At 43.6% G+C, this 24,176-nt stretch overlaps 1 protein-coding gene across 3 annotated transcripts in view; it reads right to left on the bottom strand.

Annotated features, from left to right (window-relative positions):
- The window catches only part of DRP2 (dystrophin related protein 2), a 121,041-nt gene that overhangs the window by 69,764 nt on the left and 27,101 nt on the right, over positions 1–24,176 (bottom strand). For all 3 annotated transcript variants that reach the window (XM_082263338.1, XM_082263339.1, XM_082263340.1), the window contains 7 exons: positions 23,955–24,048; positions 17,549–17,705; positions 15,841–15,964; positions 15,148–15,416; positions 11,745–11,891; positions 6,442–6,520; positions 2,981–3,041 (listed from right to left, as the gene is read on the bottom strand). In XM_082263338.1, the coding sequence (XP_082119464.1) occupies positions 2,981–3,041; positions 6,442–6,520; positions 11,745–11,891; positions 15,148–15,416; positions 15,841–15,964; positions 17,549–17,705; positions 23,955–24,048 (931 nt within the window). The remainder of the gene's footprint in view (positions 1–2,980; positions 3,042–6,441; positions 6,521–11,744; positions 11,892–15,147; positions 15,417–15,840; positions 15,965–17,548; positions 17,706–23,954; positions 24,049–24,176) is intronic.

Genomic DNA, 24,176 nt, shown 5'->3' with positions numbered 1-24,176 from the left:
ACATGTGCTCAAGGTCTTTCGTTGGGGAGCGGAGTCCCGGAGGGAGGGGGCGGCTGCCACCTCCTTTGTAGAAGTGCCATATGCGACCTCAGGGGGTTGTCCTGAGGGCCTGGAGAGTAGCAGTGTAGAGCTAAACCCGGAGGTCCAGGGAAGCTGACCTTAGAGGGGAGACACTGGAGGATCTGTCTCTGCAGTACAGTGAGTATAGAAACTTGTGTCAAGGGGCCTGACTTGAGGGGGGCCACCCCTGCTACTAGGATAGTCAGTGGACGGGTGTCAGCAGGGAGAGGATGCTAGCGAGAGTGTCCTGAAGATTAATTATTGTCTATCAAGTCATCTTGTTAGAGAGCAAAAAGAACAAGAGACTTAACCCCATCCCCCCTAGTGGCAGGGTGGATTAACAGCCTGGCTGTTCCATGCTTTCCAACAGAACTCTGAAGATAGAAGTCCTCAAACAATGTGAATAGTTTAATTGGAGTGTAACAGTATTCACCGTCACTGGGAGTGAAAGACAGATAATTAATGGTTTGAATGGCTTCAGATGGGACAGTAGTATTTGTCAGCAATATCTCTCAGGAAATGTATGAAGATGAATGATTTGACTTTTCAGTTTGCTAGAATATTGCAGGAGCGTCTCATAGACCCTTGCTAGATAGTGAGATGGGGTGGGGTTTGTTATTGGTAAGTGCCTGCATTCCATTGTTCTATTGCTCCTGTCTGCCTTAACCACTTAAGCCCCGGAAGATTTTACCCCCATTCCGACCAGGGTTTTTTTTTTGCGATTCGGCACTGCGTGAATTTAACGGACAATTGCGCGGTCGTGTGATGCTGTACCTAAACAAATTTGACGTCCTTTTTTCCCACAAACAGAGCTTTCTTTTGGTGGTAATTGATCACCTGTGCGATTTTTACTTTTTGCGCTTTAAACAAAAAAAGAGCGTAAATTTTGCAAAAAATAACAATATTTTTAAATTTTTTTTATATGAAATTCCCCCAAAAAAATGTAAAAATCCAAATTTTTTAACATTTTAGGCCAATTTGTTTTATGCTACATATGTTTGGTAAAAAAAAAAAAAATCGCAAAAAGCTTATTTTGATTGGTTTGCGTAAAAGTTATTGTGTTTACTAACTAAGGGAAAGATTTTTGTCATTTTTTTATGTTTTTATTTTAACGCGTAATGACGGCGATCTGCAATTTTTTTTGCGGTACTGCGACATTGTGGCAGACAGATCGGACCCCTGACTGACATTTTTGACACTTTTGGGGTTACCAGTGACATTACTACAGTAATCAGTGCTATATATATGCACTGTTACTGCAAAATGCCACTGGCAGGGAAGGGGTTAACTTTATTGGGGAATGAGGGGTTAAGTGTGTCCCTAGGGGCGTGCTTCTAACTGTGATTGGACATGGCTACTGGTGTAAGAACAGAGATCAACGGTCCTACATAGTAGAACCGCATGATCACCATTCCTACACAGGAGAGAATGACAGGCGGCTTGTTTACATTAGCCGCCTGCCTTTCTCCCTCTCCACCGACGATCGCCCAGTGACCGGCGGACCCGATGTCACACGCACGGACTTCCTAGGGAACGAGCCGGCGCGGGTGCGCGCCTCCGCGGGCGCGCGCTCGTCCGCTATTGGCTCACAAGCAAGTGACAGGCAAGTGACGTACCCATACGTCACTTTGCCTGGCCGGGGCTGACGGCCGCAGTATATGTACTTGCGGCGGTCGGCAACCGGTTAAGATAAACTTATTAGGGAATGTATGTGGATTGGCTGCTAAGGGGGGGGGGGGGATTGTCCCACAGTGTATATCTCATTGTGCATGTGTTTGAATAAACAGTTTGAGTTCTATTTCACCCTCAATCTAGAGTCCTGTCTCTATTGGGGGAATCTGCTACAAGGGATTGCTATGCTCTTCATACTCCCTTGGATAATCACTAAGCTCTTGTAAGAGCTTGTTCCTGTTCCTGCTTCACTCTCTGGAGAAAGAGAGGTTCACCCACTGGAACCTTGTCGTAGGTCCAGGGTGGGTAGGAGACGGTGAGAACCCAACCAAGCTGCGGCTGTTCGTGGAGTCTGAGGTGGTTATGGTGTCTGGTGGAGTGCTTGGAGCCCTCGTCAACGGAGGTACCCAGTTGGGGTGCCGGTTGATCCGTTACATGGAGTATCCCACTATTGCCTTCTCCTATCCCAAATTACCAATAAACAACAAAACAAAACAACACCCCTAGACTGTTCATTCATGTGCCGAGCCATTGGGAATAAGGAGAGATTCAGAGACTTGTTAAAGTAAATATGTGCTGGTAACCAGGGGAGCCCCGTAAAGACAATACCCAGAAGTTCCTGCGGGGGGCAGTGCTACACAAGGATGGAAACAAAGGTGACAGTGGGTGTGCAGTGCATGTGGTTGTGGTTTTCCAACCTTTTATAAATTGTAAAACAAGCATTGAGAAGGTCCAAAAAAAAACCTGCATTGCGAGTGGGAGATCTCCTCGCCGCTTGCAGTGAAGGGAGCTGGCATCAGTACACCAGTCAGAGATGTGAGAAACCAGCCTAGTGCATTAGTATGTAGATGACTGTGGCCTCAGTCAGCATGACTCCATCCATGCCCCCCCAGACATGTTTCGTCCCACTCACCAGGTCTTGGCCACAGAGGTGAGCGGAGCAAAACAGGGGGGGGGGGTCTGGCTGGGTCATCTACATGCACTGGGTTGGTGAGTGGCGCTTTTTCTTCTCTTTGATAAGGCCCTGAGAAGGTCACATTTTACCTTCCAGCTGCTTGTCCATCGCTTTTCAGAGGGCAGCACAAGCGTAAACAAACCCCAGCATTACTCACACTTCTAGGCGGCGCCACCTATTACTTCCAATTTATTTCATATACCTTTGGGATATGTGAGGTAGGCTGCGGCCTTACTTTACAAATCCTAGCATGGAAACCATACCATTTATATCCTGAAAGTGCTTGTTACTCACTTGATGTAATACGGCACCTTGTTGGGGGATATCGCTCTTTCCCATGGAACCTGAACTGATGCTAAAATAGAAAGTAAATAATAGAGCGTTAAAACATAATGCAAGTTTTAGAAACTTTTGCATTCTATGGCTTACCTGACCAGCATAAAGGATTGCTCGAAGGGTAGGTTTACCTTTATAGACTACATGGAAAATGTTGGTGGACACCAGACCGTCACACCTATATGGGCTTGTTGAATATCCCATTCCAAAACCATGACAATAAATATGGAGTTGGCCCTCTTTTTCTGCCATAACAGGCTCCATTCTCCTGGGAAGGCTTTCCAGAAGATTTTGGGGGGTGTCTCTGGTAATTCTTGACCATTTATGAAGTCACAAACTGATGCCAGATAAGAAGACCTGGTTTGGCTTCCAATTCCTTCTGAAGGTGTCCAATAGGGTAGAGAACATGGCTCTGTGCAGGACCACTCAAGATCCTCAACCAATCACACCTATATGAGTTTGTTGGGCAACCCATTCCAAAACCAAGACCATTAATGTAGAGTCCCCCCCACTCTTGTTGCTATAACAGTAGGGTGTCTGTGGTAATTTGAGCCAGATCATACCATCCAACCTCAGTACCTGACCTCACAAATGGGCACAAAGTTGGAGTTCCAATTCATCCCAAAAGTGTTCAGTAGGGCAGAGCTTGTTGGATACCCTACTCTAAAACCATGGCCATTACCATAGAGTTTCCCCCTTTGGTTGCTATAACAGCCTCCACTTTCCCTGGGAAGGCTTTCCACATGATTTTGGAGTGGCTGTGGGAATTTGTACCCACTTATGAGGTCAGGTACTGATGTTGGATGAGGAGATCTCGCTCACAGTAGGAGTCCCTATTATTTATTTTTATTCCATATTTTATTTAATAATAACCAAAAACAGAAATAAAATCATACAACAAATATTTCTTGAATAAAGTGTACAGTAACACATTTCCAAACCTGTGATGAAACATCAACGAATAAACATTTTAGTAAGACCCTTTTGGCACATCTCAACTTTCAACATCAGCTAAATTTCGGGATAAGTCATCCGAGTCAAAGACCATGGCCACAAAGTGGCCTATAATAACACATTCAGTCAACTGACTAGCTGTAGACATTCTTTTGTAAAAATAGTATATGATAAGAGAAATTAAAAAGAAAGAGGAGGCAAAGAGAAAGAAAGAAAAGAAAAAAGAAAGAAAGAGAAGAACCAGATGAGGACATCAAAGACTGAGCCAATGAAAGCAACCAAGGTTAAACTTGCATTATTCTGCTCATTACCAGTTGTGACGGGGCCAGTCCCGGATGGTCTAGCCAACCCTGCCAGACTGTGTAGAATTTCCATGTGGCATTACGGTGGCGGTAGGCCAATTGTTCTCTCAGTAAGATAGAATTGACTTGAGTTATCCATTGTGCGACTGTAGGAACAGAGGGACTTGTCCAAAATCTAGCCACCATTCTTCTAGCTAAGTACAGTAATTGTTGCACCATGGTGTAGGTCCCTTTTTGGAATGGTTAAGGATCTAGGATACCCAATAGACACACTAGAGGGTCAACAGTTAAGTGAACTTGAGAGACCTGTGACACACATTGCATCACCTGCCCCCTAGTATCTCACTAGTTTCGAACACCTCCACAGCATATGGATAAAGTGACCCCTGTGCTGGCTACATTTTGGACAAATAGGTGATTCTCTTCTACTCCACTTCTGCAGTTGTACCGGAGTTCGAAAATGTTCTATGAAGTATGAAAAGTTGGGACAACCTGTATAAATGTTGGGCAGCACTTCGAATGCCTGATCTCACTGATCACCATCTATCTCCCCAATATCTTCCATCCATGCTGCTCTACTCTTCAGTGAGGCCGGGTCTTGCACACAAGAGATAAGCCACTGGTACATGCGGGAGATTAGTCCTTTCCTTTCTGTAGCTCTAATTACTGTGTTAATGATCGTGGACTCTGCACTGTGGAGTGGGTCTATACGCTGCTGTGAGGAGTCCCTATTCTTCCCAAAAGGTATTCAGTAGGGTTGAGGTCAAGGCTCTAAGCCTGTTGTATATCCTGCTCTAAAACCATAGACATTAAAATGGAGTAGCTGCCACCATTTATGAGCTCAAGTAATGATGTTGGAACTCTAACTGCGAGCCAGATTTTCTCATCCAACATCAATACTTGACCTCATAAATAAGCACAAATTTCCACAAACACACTCCAAAATCTTGTGGAAAGCCTTCCCAGTGGAGGCTGTTATAGCCACAAAAGGAGACAACTCCAGGTTAGTGGCCATATTTTTAGAGTAGGATATCCAACGAGTTCAGAGCCCCAACTTCAGCCGCCCTATAGAACACCTATGGGATGAATTGGAACTCCAACTTTGAGCCAGATTTTATCATCCAATTCATCCCAAAGGTGTTAAGTAGGTTTGAGGTCAGGGCTATGAGCTTGTTGGATCACCTATTCCAAAACTATGGTCAATATTTTGGAGTTGCCCCCTTTGGTTGCTATAGCAACCTCCACTCTCATTAATGAGGTCAGGTACTGATAGTGGATGAGAGGATCTGGCTCACGGTTGGAGTTCCAATTCATCCCAAAGGTGTCCAGTAAGGTTAAGGTCAGGGTTTTGAGTTTGTTGGATATCCTACTCTAAAAACATGCCCTTTAACATGGAGTTGCCTCCTTTGGTGGCAAGAACGACCCCCCCCCCCCTTTATGGCTATACCAGCCTTCACTCCTCTGGGAAGGCTTTTCACAAGGCTTTGTAATGTGCCTTTGGAAATGTGTGCCCATTTATGAGTTCAGGTACTGATGGTGAAATGTGTGCCTCATAAATGGGCACACATTCCAACCGGCACACTCCAAAATTTTGTGGAAAGCCTTCCCAGAGGAGTTGAGGCTGTTCTAACCACCAATGGAGGCAACTCCATGTTGAAGGGGATAGTTTTATAGTAGGATATCTAACAATCTCAGAGCCTTGACCTCAACCCTACTGAATACTTTTGGGATTGAAACTCCAAGTTGGAGCCAGGCCTTATCGTTTAATTAATCTCAACGGTATTCAGAGGGGTTGAGGTCAGGGCTCTGAGCTTCTTGGATAGCCTACTCTAAAACCATGCCCTTTAACATAGAGTTGTCTCCTTTGGTGGCTATAACAGCCCCCCCACCCCCTCTCTTTATGGTTATAACAGCCTCCCCTCTTCTGGCAAGGCTTTCCAAAATATTTTAGAGAGATTGTCTGTGGGGATTAGTGTCCATTTAGGAGATCAGATGTCAAATGTTGGATGAGAAGATCTGGCTTTACAGTGGAAGTTTCCGAATTCAACCCAATGGCGTTCAATGGTGTTCAGTAGGGTTGAGATCAGGGCTCTGGACATATCTGTAATACATCTGCATTCCCTCATGTTTTGTAAGTCAATGTAAAAGAACGGAGGAACTCACATGACAAGAAGTGCTGAGACTCGGGTCCGAAGTCACGGTGAGCGTCCTGCAGCTGCCGCAAGCGTTCCGTCACAGAAGTCTACATAGAAAAGCAGGAGTGAGTAATCTTAGTTTGCAAATTAAATGACTGAATTACTTAAGCTAATGAACTGATTTACTAAAGCAGATGCAGGGGGTATATATCTATGGTACACTTCCCTCATGGGTCCGCATGTACAGTGATCTGATCGGAGTCCCTAAACCTATCGAGGTGATTGCCCCCGGGTTTTCAATGCCTCCGGTGCGGTCCTAGTTTGCATCCAAATAATGCTGCTTTGTCCCTTCCGCTCTAATAATACGCAAGGTGTATTTGTGCCAACAATTAGCTTGACATTGAAAAAATAAAAGTAGCAAAAAATAAAGAGATTATATATATATATATATATATATATATATATATATATATATATATATATATATATATGGCAAGGTGTATTTGTGTCAATATTTTACTTGACATTTGAAAATATAAAAGTGGCAAAAAAATAAAAAAATTATTTATATATCATATAGAATTATTTCTATATATATATATATATATATATATATATATATAGCAAGGCGTATTAGTGTCAATATTTTACTTGACATTGAAAAAATAAAAGTAGCAAAAAAATATAAATAATTATATATATATATATATATATATATATATATATATATATATATATATATAATTTTTTTATTTTTTTGCTACTTTTATTTTTTCAATGTCAAGTAAAATATTGACACAAATACGCCTTGCTATATATATATATATATATCTCAAGTTTTATGCATAAAAATGATAAATTATATATTTCCTTTACCTAAATGATGATACTCTTGTACAAATAATTGCTTACAGTATATTTATATAACATCCGCAGAGCGATTCGCTGTGCAAAACTGTGTGTACATTTGTTCTGTGCAAATTAGGGTAAAGTTGAATGTTATTGGGCTCATTTTCTCTTCAGGTCGAACATTCGTTATTCATAAAGAATAGAGCGAATGGGGGCAAATTATATATTAAAGGCATTAGGTGGCGCCGATGATCCACATAAATTAAGTATTAACTTACCATGTTCATGGGCTCCATCTAGTGGCCATAATTACAAATGACTAACATTCGACCTGAGAAGGAATTAAAACTTTCAATTAAATTTTTGCCCTATTCCCACAGAACGAATGTACCAAGAGTTTTTTTTTTACAATTTTTTTTTTCTTACAAATACACATCCAAATGAAAATGAATCTATATATTTTATTTCCTGTACTTTATTTGTTACGTTCTTTTATATGTTGGTAAAATTAAAAAACAAAAAACAACTCTGCTGAGAGAAATATGAAGGCTGCCATTGCTGCACAGAGATAACAGAAGTGATCAAGAATCCATAGGTTATTGGGCCGCTTTGTATTACTTACAGATTATCAGCGGCCAATCTGATTTGCAACCATTTTACATCCCAGTGTGCACATGCTGTGACATTCTTTCCTTTCTTTTCACATTCTTTTACTTTTTTTCCTGCATCCCTTTGCCCCTTATGTGAAAATCTCAGCATGCACAAGTGTCCAGCCATTTTATTTGTTGTGCAGGTCAGTAGAGTCAATGACTGCTGCAATACCCCATTCATGTTAAACAATTGGAACACACATGCCGGTAAGAAGACAGCCTGGTCACATGACCTGTCAAAGTAAAATGGCCAAGTAGCACTATAGCCCCACACGTTTCGGGTGCCACACACTCCCTTAATCAGGGTTTATCTAGAACCCGGCAGAGGTGCCAGTTGAATACTTGTGGGTTTTTGTTATGTTGACCTTTTTTTGGTTTATTTGGCAGCAAAGGAGACTTTTTTTTTTTTTTTTTTTTAAGTTTTCTGTTGCAAAGTTGCTAACAGAGAACACCACCAGATCACTTTAGGGGGGAAAAAAACAGTTGTACTTTGCAATAATATCTAAGACTTATACTGGGCCACACTGCCAGTGCATTTCCCAACATGTAAGTGCTGGCCCCACCACTATTTTCATAAACTTCCAAATGGCCCATTGCTCTAAACAAATCTTTGCAAATCAGACCCATTAGCTATTGTTGGGGGGATGATATTGGACCCTTGCTGGCTTGTTGACTTAAAGCTAAAATACCGTCAGGTCTATTCTACCGCTCCACAACTTTTTCATCTCAACTCTGTTGTCAGTGTCTACTTTTTTTGCAGAACAGAAACTACTGGGGAATGTTTTTGCCATGTTTGAGCATTTGTTATTGGACCTTTGTTATTCCCCCACTTTTCCATCTCTACTCTCCAGCAAGTGTCTACATTTTTTGCAGAACCGATACAACTAGGGACTGTATTAGTCATGGTTGGGCATTTGTTATTGGACCCTTGTTGGCTCGTTGACTTGAAGTCAAGGTTCCTATCAGGCCTACTCCACCCATTCCACCACTATTCCATCAATACTCTCCTGTCGCAGTCTACATTTTTTGTAGGAACTGATACCGGGACTGTCTTCTTGGCAAGGTAAGGGCTTGGTGGCTCCCTTGTTGGCACATTGGACTTTAAGCCAAGGTTTCTGTCTGGTCTACTCCACCTATTCCACCACTTTTCCATTACAGTCTACATTTTTTGCAGGAACCGATACCGGGACTGTCTTCTTGGCAAGGTAGGGGCTTGATGGCTCCCTTGTTAGCACGTTGGGACTTTAAGCCAACGTTTCTGTCTGCTCTACTCCACCCATTCCACCACTTTTCCATTACAGTCTACATTTTTTGCAGGAACCGATACTGGGACTGTCTTCTTGGCAAGGTAAGGGCTTGATGGCTCCCTTGTTGGCACGGTGGACTTTAAGCCAAGGTTTCTGCTGGGTCTACTCCACCTATTCTACCACTTTTCCATTACAGTCTACATTTTTTGCAGTAACTGATACCGGGACTGTCTTCTTGGCAAGGTAAGGGCTTGATGTCTTCTTGGCAAGGTAAGGGCTTGATGGCTTTTTCATCACTACTCTCCAGCAAGTGTCTACATTTTTTGCAGAACTGATACAAATATGGACTGCATTAGTCATAGTTGGGCATTTGTTATCAGACCCTTAATGGCTTGTTGACTTAAAACCAGGGTTCCGGTCAGGCCTATTCCACCACTTTTCCATCTCTACTCTCCAGCAAATGTCTACTTTTTTTGCAGAACTGATACAACTAGGGACTGTATTAGTCATGGTTGGGCATTTGTTATTGGACCCTTGATGTCTTGTTGACCTAAAGCCAAGGTTCCCGTCAGGCCTACTCCACTCATTTTACCACTTTCCCATCACTACTTTGCTGTCACAATTTACATTTTTTTTTTTTTTTTGAAGAACTGATACAACCAGGTACTGAGTTAGCTATGGTTGGGCATGGTGTTGGTGTTGGACCATTCTTGGCTCGTTGACTTAAAGCCAAGGTTTCTGTCAGGCCTTCTCTACCCATTCCACCATTTTTCAATCACTACTCTTCTGTCACAGTCAACATTTTTTGTTGACAAGAACCAATACTACTGTGCCCGGTCTTAGCCATGGTTGGCTATTTGATATTGGACCCTTATTGGCTTGTTGACTTGAAGCTAAGGTACTGGTCAGACCTATTCCACCAATTTCACCACTTTCCCATTACTACTGTCCTGTCATAATTTTCATTTCCCGTTCCACCACTTTTCAATCTCTACTCTTCTGTCACAGTCAACATTTTTTGAAGAACCAATGCTACCGTGCACTGTCTTAGCCATGGTTGGCTATTTGATATTGGACCCTTATTGGCTTGTTGACTTGAAGCTAAGGTACTGGTCAGACCTATTCCACCAATTTCACCACTTTCCCATTACTACTGTCCTGTCACAATTTACATTTTTTTTTGAAGAACTGACAATACCAGCTACTGAGGAAGCTATGGTAGAACATTTGATATTGGACCTTTGTTGGTTCGTTGACTTGAAGCCAAGGTTCCTGTCCAGCCTACTCTACCAATTACACCACTTTTCCATCATTTCTCTCCTGTCACAGTCTATATTTTTTGCAGGAACCCATAGTACAAGAAACTGTCTTCTATATCTTGGCAATTAAAGGGCTTAAAGGCAGAGATGATGATGTATTGGTGATCGGGTTGAGGGAACCAAATAAAAAATGGTGATGGCCCAAAATAGGAGAAGGAGGAGAAGGAGGAGGAGGAGGAGAAGTTTGTAGGTGAGAGCTTCACCTTCTAGCTTCCCCTCTTGGATCCCAATGGTTTTTAAAATGTTTACTTCTTTGGTTCATTATAATCCTACCCAATGCATGCTGGATACATTGCTCCTAGCACCACCTTTTGCTACTACATCATATATATATAACATCCAAGGAATATGAGATACTGACAGGGCTTGTAGGATGAAACGGCAATAATGTTATTTGCAATCAAAGGCAAATTCACCCATGTTCCACCTTACAAAACCTGCAAGAAACTCAGATTCCTCCAATGTTTCTACATGCTGTGAGTTGAACCTGGGCCTCTAGGTTTTTTGACCATGTGTCACTAGCCTTTCGACAACACTATATATATATAAAATTAGTTTACAACTCAACTATTTTCACATGCATCATTGCTACTGCCATTGGTGTGACTATCCTCAACCTTCCCGAAAATAAAAAGTTCCTTTATGTTTCTTACCCGTTTGAATGGTGGTGCTCCTTTGAAAAGTCCCCAAAGTGATGAATTGCTAAAGCGACAAAACAGAAAAAAATTCTGTTAGGGATGCCCCATTGGGAGGAATACATTTTTCCCCATTATTTTCCTCATCCTGATGGACAATGTTGGGGAATAAAAAAGGAGCCCCCACCCAAAAAAAAAAAGCCTTAAAAACTACATTGGTGAAATTTGGGATTTCAAGGTGACACTCTCTGGCTATGGGAAATTTAGGTCCACCTTGCACAAATTGATGGCAAGGTAGAATTTTTTTTTTTGGTTCATTAATCCCTATTGATTACTTTCCAGTCTGCAAACGCTGGTTGCCTGACTAATATGCTGATCCTATGGCATCATTACTTCCTGAGTTATTTATCTAGAATGGCTTTGCAGGCCAGAAGATCGGACTTCACTCTTTCTTTTTCGGACTGCTAAGGGATTGATTTCAGAGGATCAGCATTATGGTCAGAGAACTAACATTTTCAGGAGGTGATAAGAAATGGCAGCCCTCTTATTTCTCTCAGTAGAGGCTTTCCTTCAATGGCCATTTTGGATTGCGGTATCAGACAAGCGTTAACGATTTGTTGGGTTGTCCTACCTGAAGCTGCTTCCATCGGTTATTCATTTGCTCGAGTTCGCGAGCATTTTCGACAGAAAGGTGAACATCGCAAACTGCTAGCTGATGAGCGAGATCGTTTGTCATCTTGATTGTGTCTTTTATGGAATTCGTGTCTTCTTTAAATAACTGGAGAATTTAAAAAAAGTAGAGAATGTGGACAATTCTTTAACACTGATCTCTTCTGTATACCTTCTTATGCAGGGGCGTAACTACAGGGGTTGCAGAGGTTGCAATTGCAACCAGGCCCCATGCTCCAGGTACACCTGGATAGGAGGGGCGGCGGGGCAGCATGTAGAGAAATCACTGTTTTCCTTTTTCCTTTTGTAGCTGCAGGAGGAAAATGGAGGAGATTGGTTCCTCTGTATGCTGCCCCCGCCACTCCTCCTATCCAGTTCACTTGTGTTCTGCTGTCTCTGGGCCCCTGTGTGCTCCCCTGGCTCCCCCCCCTCACTGTGCTGCCCCCCACTATGCTCCTTTCCCTCTCCTGCCGGTTGCTGCAGGGGGTGTGTCACAATAGAGAACCAGGAAGGGGTCGGTAAATATGTAATTTTCCAGCTCCTTCCTTTTCTGAATGGACAGAGTCATAGTCAGTGACATTGTAAAAAAAAAAAAAATGATAAAAAATTATTCAATTAAAATACCAAAAAATAAAAACTACTGACACCAGTGGGTGAACTTCCAGGATCTCAAAAGGTTACACTTGCGACCGGGCCCTGGCATTCCAACACCGTGGGGAGGCCCCAAGATGGCAGATGGCAGAAAGGGGGCCCACTGCAGAACTTGTGAAAGGGACCATAATAAAGGGCCCCGCAACCAGAGTAAAGGGCCCCAGGATCAGTGGGAAGAGCCCCAGTCTTGAAGGGAACGGCCCCAGGCCAGGGGTCCGGGGGGCCCTTCATGGTTTCTTCCACCGGGGCCCTGAAGGTTCTAGTTACGCCTCTGTTCTTATGTCTCTCCGTTACCTTGTAATATCATAACCCAACTTTGCCATGCCATTAATTACCAGCCTTTCTCAACCAAGGTTCCTCCAGAACTTGGTAGGGATGAGGTTAAGGTTTAAACCAAACCGAATTTTGGCTTTTCATTTACCTGTTGGCTGTTCTTGCACCGGATTGAAGGAAGTGAATAGTGGCATTACTACTGCTAATTTACATGACAGCTCCCCACTGTCAATAGTTTTTAAGGACTAGAGATGGGCATGACGGAAAAATTTGTTTAGTTTCGGATCCATTCCCCAAGTTAATAAATTTGTTATGTTAGAATGATTCCTTTTCGGAATTTGTTCTGTATATTTGGATTAGTTTCGTATACTGAATAAAATTATAAAAACGCAACACTTGTTTTTGCCCCCCATTTTTCATGAGCTGAACTCAAAGATCTAAGAAAATCGGGATTCATCCATGAAGAGAACACCTCTCCAAAGTGTCAGACGCCATCGAATGTGAGCATTTGCCCACTCAAGTCGGTTACGATGACAAACTGCAGTCAGGTGGAGACCCGATGAGGATGACGATCATGCAGATGAGCTTCCTTGAGACATTTTCTGACAGTTTGTGCAGAGATTCTTTGGTTATGCAAACCAATTGTAGCAGCAGCTGTCCGGGGTGGCTGGTCTCAGACGATCTTGGAGGTGAAGATGCTGGATGTGGAGGTCCTGGGCTGGTCTCAGATGATCTTGGAGGTGAAGATGCTGGATGTGGAGGTCCTGGGCTGGTCTCAGATGATCTTGGAGGTGAAGATGCTGCATGTGGAGGTCCTGGGCTGGTCTCAGATGATCTTGGAGGTGAAGATGCTGGATGTGGAGGTCCTGGGCTGGTCTCAGACGATCTTGGAGGTGAAGATGCTGGATGTGGAGGTCCTGGGCTGGTCTCAGATGATCTTGGAGGTGAAGATGCTGGATGTGGAGGTCCTGGGCTGGTCTCAGATGATCTTGGAGGTGAAGAGGCTGGATGTGGAGGTCCTGGGCTGGTCTCAGACGATCTTGGAGGTGAAGATGCTGGATGTGGAGGTCCTGGGCTGGTCTCAGATGTTCCTGGAGATGAAGATGCTGGATGTGGAGGTCCTAGGCTGGTCTCAGATGATCTTGGAGGTGAAGATGCTGGATGTGGAGGTCCTGGGCTGGTCTCAGACGATCTTGGAGGTGAAGATGCTGGATGTGGACGTCCTGAGCTTGTGTGGTTACACATGATCTGCGGCTAAAGACCGGTTGGATGTACTGCAAAATTCTCTGAAACGCCTTTGGAGTTGGCTTATGTTAGATAAATTAACATTTAATTCACAGGCTACAGCTCTGGTGGAGATTCCTGCAGTCAGCATGCCAATTGCATGCTCCCTTAAAACTTGTGACATCTGTCGCATTGTGCTGTGTGATAAAACTGCACATTTTAGCGTAGAGTGGCCTTTTATTGTGGCCAGCCTAAGGCACACCTGTGCAATAATCATGCTGTCTAATCAGCATCTTGATATGCCACAGGAGAGAGCGGCACCGGCTTAGTGTAGCAACAGATTTATTTAGATAACAAGTAACATAGTGACTCACTTTAGGGTAAGGGTAAACCTGTGTAGTGTGGACAGGGTTCATCTTTTTCCTTCCTGGTGGGTGCAGCACGGAGTGGGGGCAGATTCGGAGAAGTCCTGTGGGGAGGCTGGTAGTGGACAGCTGTGTCCCGCAGGTCAGCGGCGGTGGAGGGCTCGCGGCCGTGTTTCGGCTTCCGGCCCGATGACGTCACATCCGGTTAGGAGGAACGACAGGAAGTGCGGGCGTTCGGAGCATCCATGCTCCTTCGTCAGGCTGTCCCCCCCCAATCATCCCTCTTTCCACATGTCTCCATTCACCACCTATTTACTCTATCAGAGCGCCATGATATACTGTTTGTTTCTTGATATGCCACATCTGTGAGGTGTATGGATTATCTCGGCAAAGGAGAAGTGATCACTAACACAGATTTAGACAGACATGTGAACAATATTTGAGAGAAATCGGCCTTTTGTGTTCAAAGAAAAAGTCTTAGATCTTTGAATTCAGCTCATGAAAAATGGGGGCAAAAACAAAAGAGTTGCATTTATAATTTTGTTCAGTGTATTTACAGATTTGTTTCGTATATTCGTATTAGGTTAGTATAATCGTTTTGGAAGAGGACTATATTCTATCATTTTCTAATGTATTTTTTTTCGATTTTATTCTATTCTTTTATTTTCTATTATATTCTGTTTGATTCTATTCTATTCCCTTTTTTTCTACTCTAACTTATTCTAGTCTTTTCTATTATTTTATTGTCTATTCTATTTGATTGTATTCTATTATATTCCTATTAGCAGGGGTTCTCTGAGACATTTCAAGGGTTCTTCCAAAGTAAAATGGTCAAGAAAGACTGGCTATTACCTTTGTAGCCTGAATGTGGTCTGGTAGGGAATCAATGAACAAGTCTCCAATGGGTTCCCAAGTTGCTTGCACACTCTCCGCTTGTTGAAGTGCATCGGCAGCCTCTTTCATTGAGACTTCCAAATCCTGAAGCTGTTCCAATGTTCTTTCCAGATGGCGTTGCTGGTCTAAACCACGGGCAGTCAGCCTGTCCCAAAGTTCACTGGCTACATTTGCTTGCTTCCAAAGTAAACGACTAAGGTTCTGAGAGCGGTTTTTCGGAGAAGCATCTAGAGGCAAAAGGATAAAACAAAAAAGCATGGACTCTGGAAGGCTGGTTACAAAAGTAAATCAGCAATTGTACCTTAAGAAACTCGTAACTGTTGCAATTGATCCAAGTCCAGCCATACAACACACAAGCCCCGAGGAGGAAGGGGGGTGGTGGGAGTATCTGGACTCCCAAAACACATTGGCTTTCTTAAAAAAAAAATACTGCTGCCAAACCAAGCCATTTGGCTCCACAAAAGGACTTTATTTTTACTAGAAAAAAAGTCATATCCACTGCCTCGCCTCACCTCGTTTTGGAACAATAAACCCCCGAAAGCGGTTTTAATCCTTCACTTTTCAATACATAACATAAGATTAGTATAATATGGTTGGACTTGCCTGATTTACTTATGCCCCATGCCTAAACACTGTTTATTATACACTAACCTTTGGTCAACGCAGATGTGTCCTCTTCTGCATCTTGGAAGGGATGTTGGGTGAGGAAGGCTTGAGCCGACTCAAGAATCGAGTATATGTAAGGACCTCGTGCTTTCACCTCCTCTATAAACAGCTAAAGAGTTATAGAATATAAATCAATACACACAGGGTAAACACACATAACTATTACCATAGATCTACAAATTGAAGCCAAGGTTCCTGTCAGGCCTACTCCACCCATTCCACCGCTATTCCATCAATACTCTCCTGTCGCAATCTACATTTTTTGTAGGAACTGATACCGGGACTGTCTTCTTGGCAAGGTAAGGGCTTGGTGGCTCCCTTGTTGGCACGTTGGACTTTAAGCCAAGGTTTCTGCCGGGTCTACTCCACCTATTCCACCACTTTTCCATTACAGTCTACATTTTTTGCAGGAACCGATACCGGGACTGTCTTCTTGGCAAGGTAAGGGCTTGATGGCTCCCTTGTTGGCACATTGGACTTTAAGCCAAGGTTTCTGTCTGGTCTACTCCACCTATTCTACCACTTTTCCATTACAGTCTACATTTTTTGCAGTAACTGATACCGGGACTGTCTTCTTGGCAAGGTAAGGGCTTGATGGCTCCCTTGTTAGCACGTTGGGACTTTAAGCCAAGGTTTCTGTCTGCTCTACTCCACCCATTCCACCACTTTTCCATTACAGTCTACATTTTTTGCAGGAACTGATACCGGGACTGTCTTCTTGGCAAGGTAAGGGCTTGATGGCTCCCTTCTTGGCACGTTGGACTTTAAGCCAAGGTTTCTGTCTGGTCTACTCCACCTATTTCACCACTTTTCCATCACAGTCTACATTTTTTGCAGGAACCGATACTGGGACTGTCTTCTTGGCAGGGTAAGGGCTTGATAGCTCCCTTGTTGGCACGTTGAACTTTAAGCCAAGGTTTCTGTCTGGTCTACTCCACCTATTCCACCACTTTTCCATCACAGTCTACATTTTTTGCAGGAACCGATACTATGTTGTTATCTTGGCAAGGTAAGGGCTTAATGGTAGAGAGTATAATGTGATGGTAATCAGGTTGAGGGAACCAAATCAGAGCGGTGAAGACTCAACAGAGGAGGAGGGGGAGAAGGTCGTAGGAGAGAGCTTCACCCTCTAGCCTTTCCCTCTGTACAGAAGGTGGAGTCCCTCTTCAGGTGTCTACATCACGGCCAGTGTGATGTGGACCCACCTGATTGGCTGTCCAGCAGCAGGGTGCTCTCAAGATCCATAAGAGAATGACATCACAAAAAGAAGACTGGCTGGTTTAGGCAGATCTCCAGTGATGTATTATCACCCAGAAACAGAATCAGTGAGGGCACATGAATGGGAAATGAGCAGACTTAGGCAAGTATGTACAGAGTCGAAGGGTCAGGAGTGGCCAATGTACGTAGTTCAGGGATCAAGAGTTAGTAACGCATAGAGCAGGGGTCTTCAAACTATGGCCCTCCAGTTGTTCAGGAACTACAATTCTCATCATGCCCAGTTATGTCTATGAATTTCCGAGTATTACAATGACTCATGGGATGTGTAGTTCCGCAACAGCTGGAGGGCCGTAGTTTGAGGATCCCTGGCATAGAGCACAAGAGCACAGAGGTCAGGTGTATATTATACTTTGTATATTGAACTGAACTTTTTTTAGCATACATTCTAATGATATGAAACTGAAGAAGATCTTACCAGATGTTTATCTTTGGCTTGCTGCACTGCCGATAAGTCACCACGGAGGGGCAGCTGAACTGACAGCTCTTCATCTTTTGCCCCTAGCCAGTCTATGATCTCCTGAAGTGGAGGCTGCAGCTTGAGGGTAGGATCTGCAAATGCTTCCAGACGTGCCCTGGGGAAACAATAGAAAAAATAATAGTATAACAAAAAAAAACACAACATATAGTACTGGTTGGATATTCGCACAAGCACCAGTGTAGCATTCACCAGTCAATTAATGGCTTAGAAACATGTGATGCTTACATTAAAGCCCCTTTGATCAATTTAATAGGAAATTAGTATATACTGTATATATACACTTTACCCCTTGAAATATTTGCAAATAACCCACCATCTCAAAGCTATGTATAAACCCACAGTAAAAATTCCTAACAAAAAGTGGGAATTCTTTGACTCTATTAACACCACCATTAAGGGCATCCCATTATTCTACAACCTCATAGGAGACAAAAGGTCTTTTGACAAAACCATTTTCATACATGGCAATTACCATAGGGAAGACTCTCTCCCTCACAATGGGCTCTGGCTATAAAACTGAATCATAAACTTTCACATATATATATATATATATATTGTTTTTTTTTCCCCTAAGCACCTAAGCAGCTTAGTAAGCCGAATGGAGAGTTTCTGCTTTGACAAAGATTTGCCAGTGGCATAATCTGTAGTTTTGTGAAAAAAATTACTCTGCTCAAGAGAACGGCGTAAATAGAGCCAGCAATTGTTCTTTTTCACAACTTTTTCCTCAACTGGTGGCCTACAGTGAATTCCACAACCCAAAGGCCATGTTTTCTCAACTAGTGGCCTACAGTGAATTCCACAATCCAAGGGCCGTGTTTCCTCAACTGGTGGTCTACAGTGACTTTTGCAACCCAATGCCTTTGTTTCCTGAACTTGTGACCTACTGTGAATTTCAGAAACCCAAAGGCCATGTTTTATTAAATGGTGGTCTACAGGAATTCCACAACCCAAGGGCTGTGTTTCCTCAACTGGTGGACAATAGTGAATTGCACAAGCCAAGGGCCAGGTTTTCTCAACTGGTGGCCTACAAAGAACTCCCCAACCCAGGGGAAACGTTTTATCAACTGGTAGCCTACAGACAATTCCACAACCCCAGGGACATGCTTTTCTCAACTGGTGGCCTACAATGAATTTCACATCCAAAGGGCCATGTTTTCTCAACTGGTGGCTTATAGTGAATTCCACAACCCAAGGCCTGCGTTTCCTCAAATGGCGACCTACTGTGAATTCCACAACCTAAGGGCTGTGTTTCCTCAACTGGTGGCTTACAGTGAATTCCACAACCCAAGGGCCGTGTTTCCTCAACTGGTGGACAATAGTGAATTCCACAAGCCAAGGGCCATGTTTTCTCAACCGGTGGCCTACAGACAATTCCACTAACCCAAGGACATATTTTCTCAACTGGTGGCCTACAATGAATTCCACAACCCAGGGGCCATGTTTTCTGAACTGGTAGCCTACAGACAATTCCACAACCCCAGGGACATGCTTTCCTCAACTGGCAACCAACAGTGAATTCCACAACCCAAAGACTGTATTTCCTCAACTGGTGGTTACATAGTTACATAGTTAGTGAGTTTGAAAAAAGACATCAGTCCATCCAGTTCAACCTATGAACCTATGGTGGTCTACAGTGAATTCTGCAACCCAAAGCCTGTGTTTCCTGAACTGGTGACCTACAGTGAATTCTACAACCCAAGGCCTGTGTTTCCTGAACTGGTTGCCTACTGTGAATTCCACAACCCACCATCCACTCAAAAAGAGAACAGGGGGGAATGTAGAAAACTCGATACAATGTCTGCCAAGAATAAGATCCAGGGAAACGGCGAGATTGAAAGCAGGCTCCTAGGGTGCATGCTTCTAAGCAATCAAAGATGCTTTATGGCCCCTTGTGTCCCAAAGATTGCAATTTGCCTATTGTTAGGCACGTTTGCCGAAAGCGCTCGCGAATGGAACCCAAGGAGATTCACCCATTGCTGTTTGGATATGGAGTTATCTCTGGATAACCCAACATGGGTCTGTGTTGAAATCAAGCGGTCGCCAGAATCCCTGACGAGGTCATCAGCTGCTAGGATGCAGTCTGCCAGCCCAAACAACATCCTTGGTTCCTAGGAAGAGCATGCTTCCAAGCAATCAAAGACGCCACTTGTGTCCCAAAGTTCACAATTTTCGTATTTTAGGTGTGTTTGCCGAAAGTGGCATCTTTGTGTAGCCCAAGCTGTTGCCAGCATCCAGCAACCAAAGAGGTCATCAGTTGCTAGGATGCAGTCGGCCAGCCTAAACAATGTCCTTGGCTCCTAGGTCGCATGCTTCCAACCAATCAAAGACGCTGTATAGCCACTTGTGTCCCAAAGTTTGCAATTGGCGTATTTTCAGGCGCGTTTGCCGAAAGCGCCCTAGAATGGAACCCAAGGAGATTCGCCCATCGCTGTTTGATACGGAGTTATCTCTGGATAACCCAACATGGGTCTGTTTTAAAAGATTGTGATACCGTTAGCTCTTTGTTCTCTTGACACATCGCCATCCACTCAAGAACAGAACAGGAGGGGAATGTAGAAAACTCAAAACAATGTCTGCCAAGAATAATATCCAGGGACATGGCGAGATTGAAAGCAGGCTCCTAGGGTGCATGCTTCTAAGTAATCAAAGATGCATTATGGCCCCTTGTGTCCCAAAATTTGGAATTTGCCTATTTTTAGGCGTGTTTGCCAAAAGCACTCACGAATGGAACCCAAGGAGATTCACCCATTGCTGTTTGATACGGAGTTATCCCTGGATAATCCAACATGGGTCTGTGTTGAAACCAAGCGGTCGCCAGCATCCTTACAACCTATGAGGTCATCAGTTGCTAGGATGCAGTCCGCCAAACCAAATGTCCTTGGTTCCTAGGGAGAGCATGATTCCAAGCAATCAAAGACGCTTTAAGGCCACTTGTGTCCCAAAGTTCATAATTTTCGTATTTTAGGTGTGTTTGCTGAAAGCGCATGGAATCCAAGAAGATTTGCTCATCGCTGTTTGATTCGGACTTATACCTGGATAATTCAACATGGATCTTTGTGTAACCCAAGTGGTCGCAAGCATCCTAGCAACCAATGAGGTCATCAGTTGCTAGGAAGCAGTCGACCAGCCCAAACAATGTCCTTGGTTCCTAGGGAGAGCATGCTTCCAAGCAATCAAAGATGCTGTAGGGCCACTTGTGTCCCAAAATGTGCAATTTGCATATTTTTAGGCGCCATAGGATGGAACCCAAGGAGATTCGCCCATCGCTGTTTGATACAGAGTTATCTCTGGATAACCCAGCAAGGATCTTTGTGTAACCCAAGCTGTCAACATCATCCTAGCAACTGATGAGGTCATCAGCTGCTAGAACTCAGTTGGCCAGCCCAAACAATGTCCTTGGTTCCTAGGGAGAGCATGCTTCCAAGCAAAGACGCTGTAGGGCCACTTGTGTCCCAAAATGTGCAATTTGCATATTTTTAGGCGCCCTAGGATGGAACCCAAAGAGATTCGCCCATCGCTGTTTGATACAGAGTTATCTCTGGATAACCCAACATGGGTCTGTGTTAAAATATTGTTATACAGTTAGCTCTTTGATCTCTTGACACGTCGCCATCCACTCAAGAACAGAACAGGAGGGGAATGTAGAAAACTCAATACAATGTCTGCCAAGAATAAGATCTAGGGACACGGCGAGATTGGAAGCAGGCTCCAAGGGCGCCTGCTTCTAAGGTTCCTTGTGTCCAAAAGTTTGCAATTTGCCTATTGTTAGGCGCGTTTGCTGAAAGCGCTCGTGAATGGAACCCAAGGAGATTCTCTGATTGCTGTTTGATACGAACCTATCCCTGGATAACCCAACATGGATCTTTGTGTAACCCAAGCGGTCACTATCATCCTACCAACTGATGAGGCCATCAGTTGCTAGGACTCAGTCGGCCAGCCCAAATAATGTCCTTGGTTCCTAGGGAGAGCATGCTTCCAAGCAATCAAAGACGCTGTAGGGCCACTTGTGTCCCAAAATGATAATTTTGCATATTTTCAGGCGCGTTTGCCGAAAGCACCCTAGAATGAAACCCAAGGAGATTTGCCCATCGCTGTTGGATACGGAGTTATCTCTGGTCTGGAGTTATCAACATGGGTCTGTGTTGAAACATTGCGATACAGCTAGCTCTTTGTTCTCTTGACACGTCGCCATCTTCTCAAGAACAGAACAGGGGAATGTAGAAAACGCGATACAATGTCTGCCAAGAATAAGATCTAGGTACACGGCGAGATTGGAAGCAGGCTCCAAGGGCGCATGCTTCTAAGGTTCCTTGTGTCCCAAAGTTTGTAATTTGCCTGTTGTTAGGCGCGTTTGCTGAAAGCGCTCGTGAATGGAACCCAAGGAGAATCTCCCATTGCTGTTTGATACGAAGTTAACCCTGGATAACCCAACATGGATCTTTGTGTAACCCAAGCTGTCAACATCATCCTAGCAACTGATGAGGTCATCAGCTGCTAGAACTCAGTCGGCCAGCCCAAACAATGTCCTTGGTTCCTAAGGAGAGCCTGCTTCCAAGCAATTAAAGATGCTTTAAGGCCACCTGTATCTCAAAGTTTACAATTTTTGTATTTTTAGGCGCCCTAGAATGGAACCCAAGGAGATTCGCCCATCGCCGTTTGATACAGAGTTATTTCTGGATAACCCAACATGGGTCTGTGTTGAAACATTGCGATACTGTTAGCTCTTTGTTCTCTTGACATGTCGCCATCCACTCAAGAAAAGAACAGGAGGGGAATGTAGAAAACTCAATACAATGTCTGCGAAGAATAAGATCTAGGGACACGGCGAGATTGGAAGCAGGCTCCAAGGGCGCAAGCTTCTAAGGTTCCTTGTGTCCCAAAGTTTGCAATTTGCCTATTGTTAGGCGCATTTGCTGAAAGCGCTCGTGAATGGAACCAAAGGAGATTCTTCCACTGCTGTTTGATACCAACTTATCCCTGGATAACCCAACATGTATCTTTGTGTAAACCAAGCTGTCACCATCATCCTACCAACTGATGAGGCCATCAGTTGCTAGGATTCAGTCGGCCAGCTCAAACAATGTCCTTGGTTCCTAGGGAGAGCGTGCTTCCAAGCAATCAAAGACACTGTAGGGCCACTTGTGTCCCAAAAGTATCAATTTGCATATTTTCAGGCGCGTTTGCCGAAAGCACCCTAGAATGGAACCCAAGGAGATTTGCTCATCGCTGTTGGATACGGAGTTATCTATGGATAACCCAACATGGGTCTGTGTTGAAACATTGTGATACAGTTAGCTCTTTGTTCTCTTGACATGTCGCCATCAACTCAAGAACAGAACAGGGGGAATGTAGAAAACTCGATACAATGTCTGCCAAGAATAAGATCCAGGGAAGCGGCAAGATTGGAAGCAGGACACAGCCGGCATCCTTCCCCCCCCGGGAGAAGATATGGAAGGAGGATTATCTTGTTTAATTTATCCTCCAGGGTGTTAAATGCGCCGGAAACTTCCTTATTATCACAATGACTCGAGTTTTTCCTCCTTCTTGCCGTTTTAATTTCGCTCGATATTGGATATAAATAAGTTTGGGAGATCATTAACATTTATGAGACATTAGATTGGAATTCTTGACATAGAGTGAGAGAGAGAGCAGCCGGTGTGTTCGGCATCCTTGGGGGATATCATTTGAAGATTTGTCTTATATTGGGGATTTAGAATTCAGAAAGGGATATTGATTCAACTAAAGGCAGACACAGAATTCACATGAGGTCAAGATCGGATTTCTTCCTTATTCAGTCATCAGCTTATCGTTTATATTTATTAAAAAAAAAAAAAAAAAAAACACGTGTAAAAATTGGAGTAAGGATAGCCTGGAGGAGCCTAAGTTATATTATTGTCTTTCAGGTTAATATATGGAATGGTGAAGAAGAGTTTACCGTCTCCTGTGACACACAGGCGGTGGCTATGGAGTGAGCACACAGCTGGCACTCTAGGGGGAGGAGCCAGGAGCGCTAGCATGGGACCTGAAAAAAAAAAAAGGGGGATCGGGGATGCTCCATGCAAATTCAACTGCACTGAGCAGGTAAGTATCACATTTTATTACCTTTACCTCACCCACCATGATGCCACATAGATGTGTATTGCTGTGGTAATGGGATTAAAGTGCACCTGTCCTTTAAGGATGAAGATACCAGAAAAAGCACAGGGGTGCCATATACATGGCTGTTTCTTTACTCTAAAATTAATATTATTTGTAAATAAAATTACTGAAATAATTAATACACGAGTGTGATCACATAAATATTACGTAAAAGTCACATTTTCAGGAGGATACATATTTTTACCGTAGACTGTGAGACTTCTTCTTTATCTCATTCCAGCACAAGTTCATGTTGGAGGAAATCTCCGGGCTGCAACCGTCCACTCCGAGTTCACAAACTGCAACAGAGGAAAAAAAAAATGTAAAAGTTATATAAAACTGTGGAGGAGCCTAAGAAAATGGTGACGGTATAGAATAGATATGAAGGAGCGATGGGTTTAGTTACAAAGGTACAAAGCAACTGAAA

Source organism: Pelophylax lessonae (genome assembly GCF_965119305.1).
Source record: "Pelophylax lessonae genome assembly, chromosome: 7".
Classification (NCBI taxonomy): domain Eukaryota; kingdom Metazoa; phylum Chordata; class Amphibia; order Anura; family Ranidae; genus Pelophylax; species Pelophylax lessonae.
This window is presented reverse-complemented; position numbering and strand designations above follow the sequence as displayed.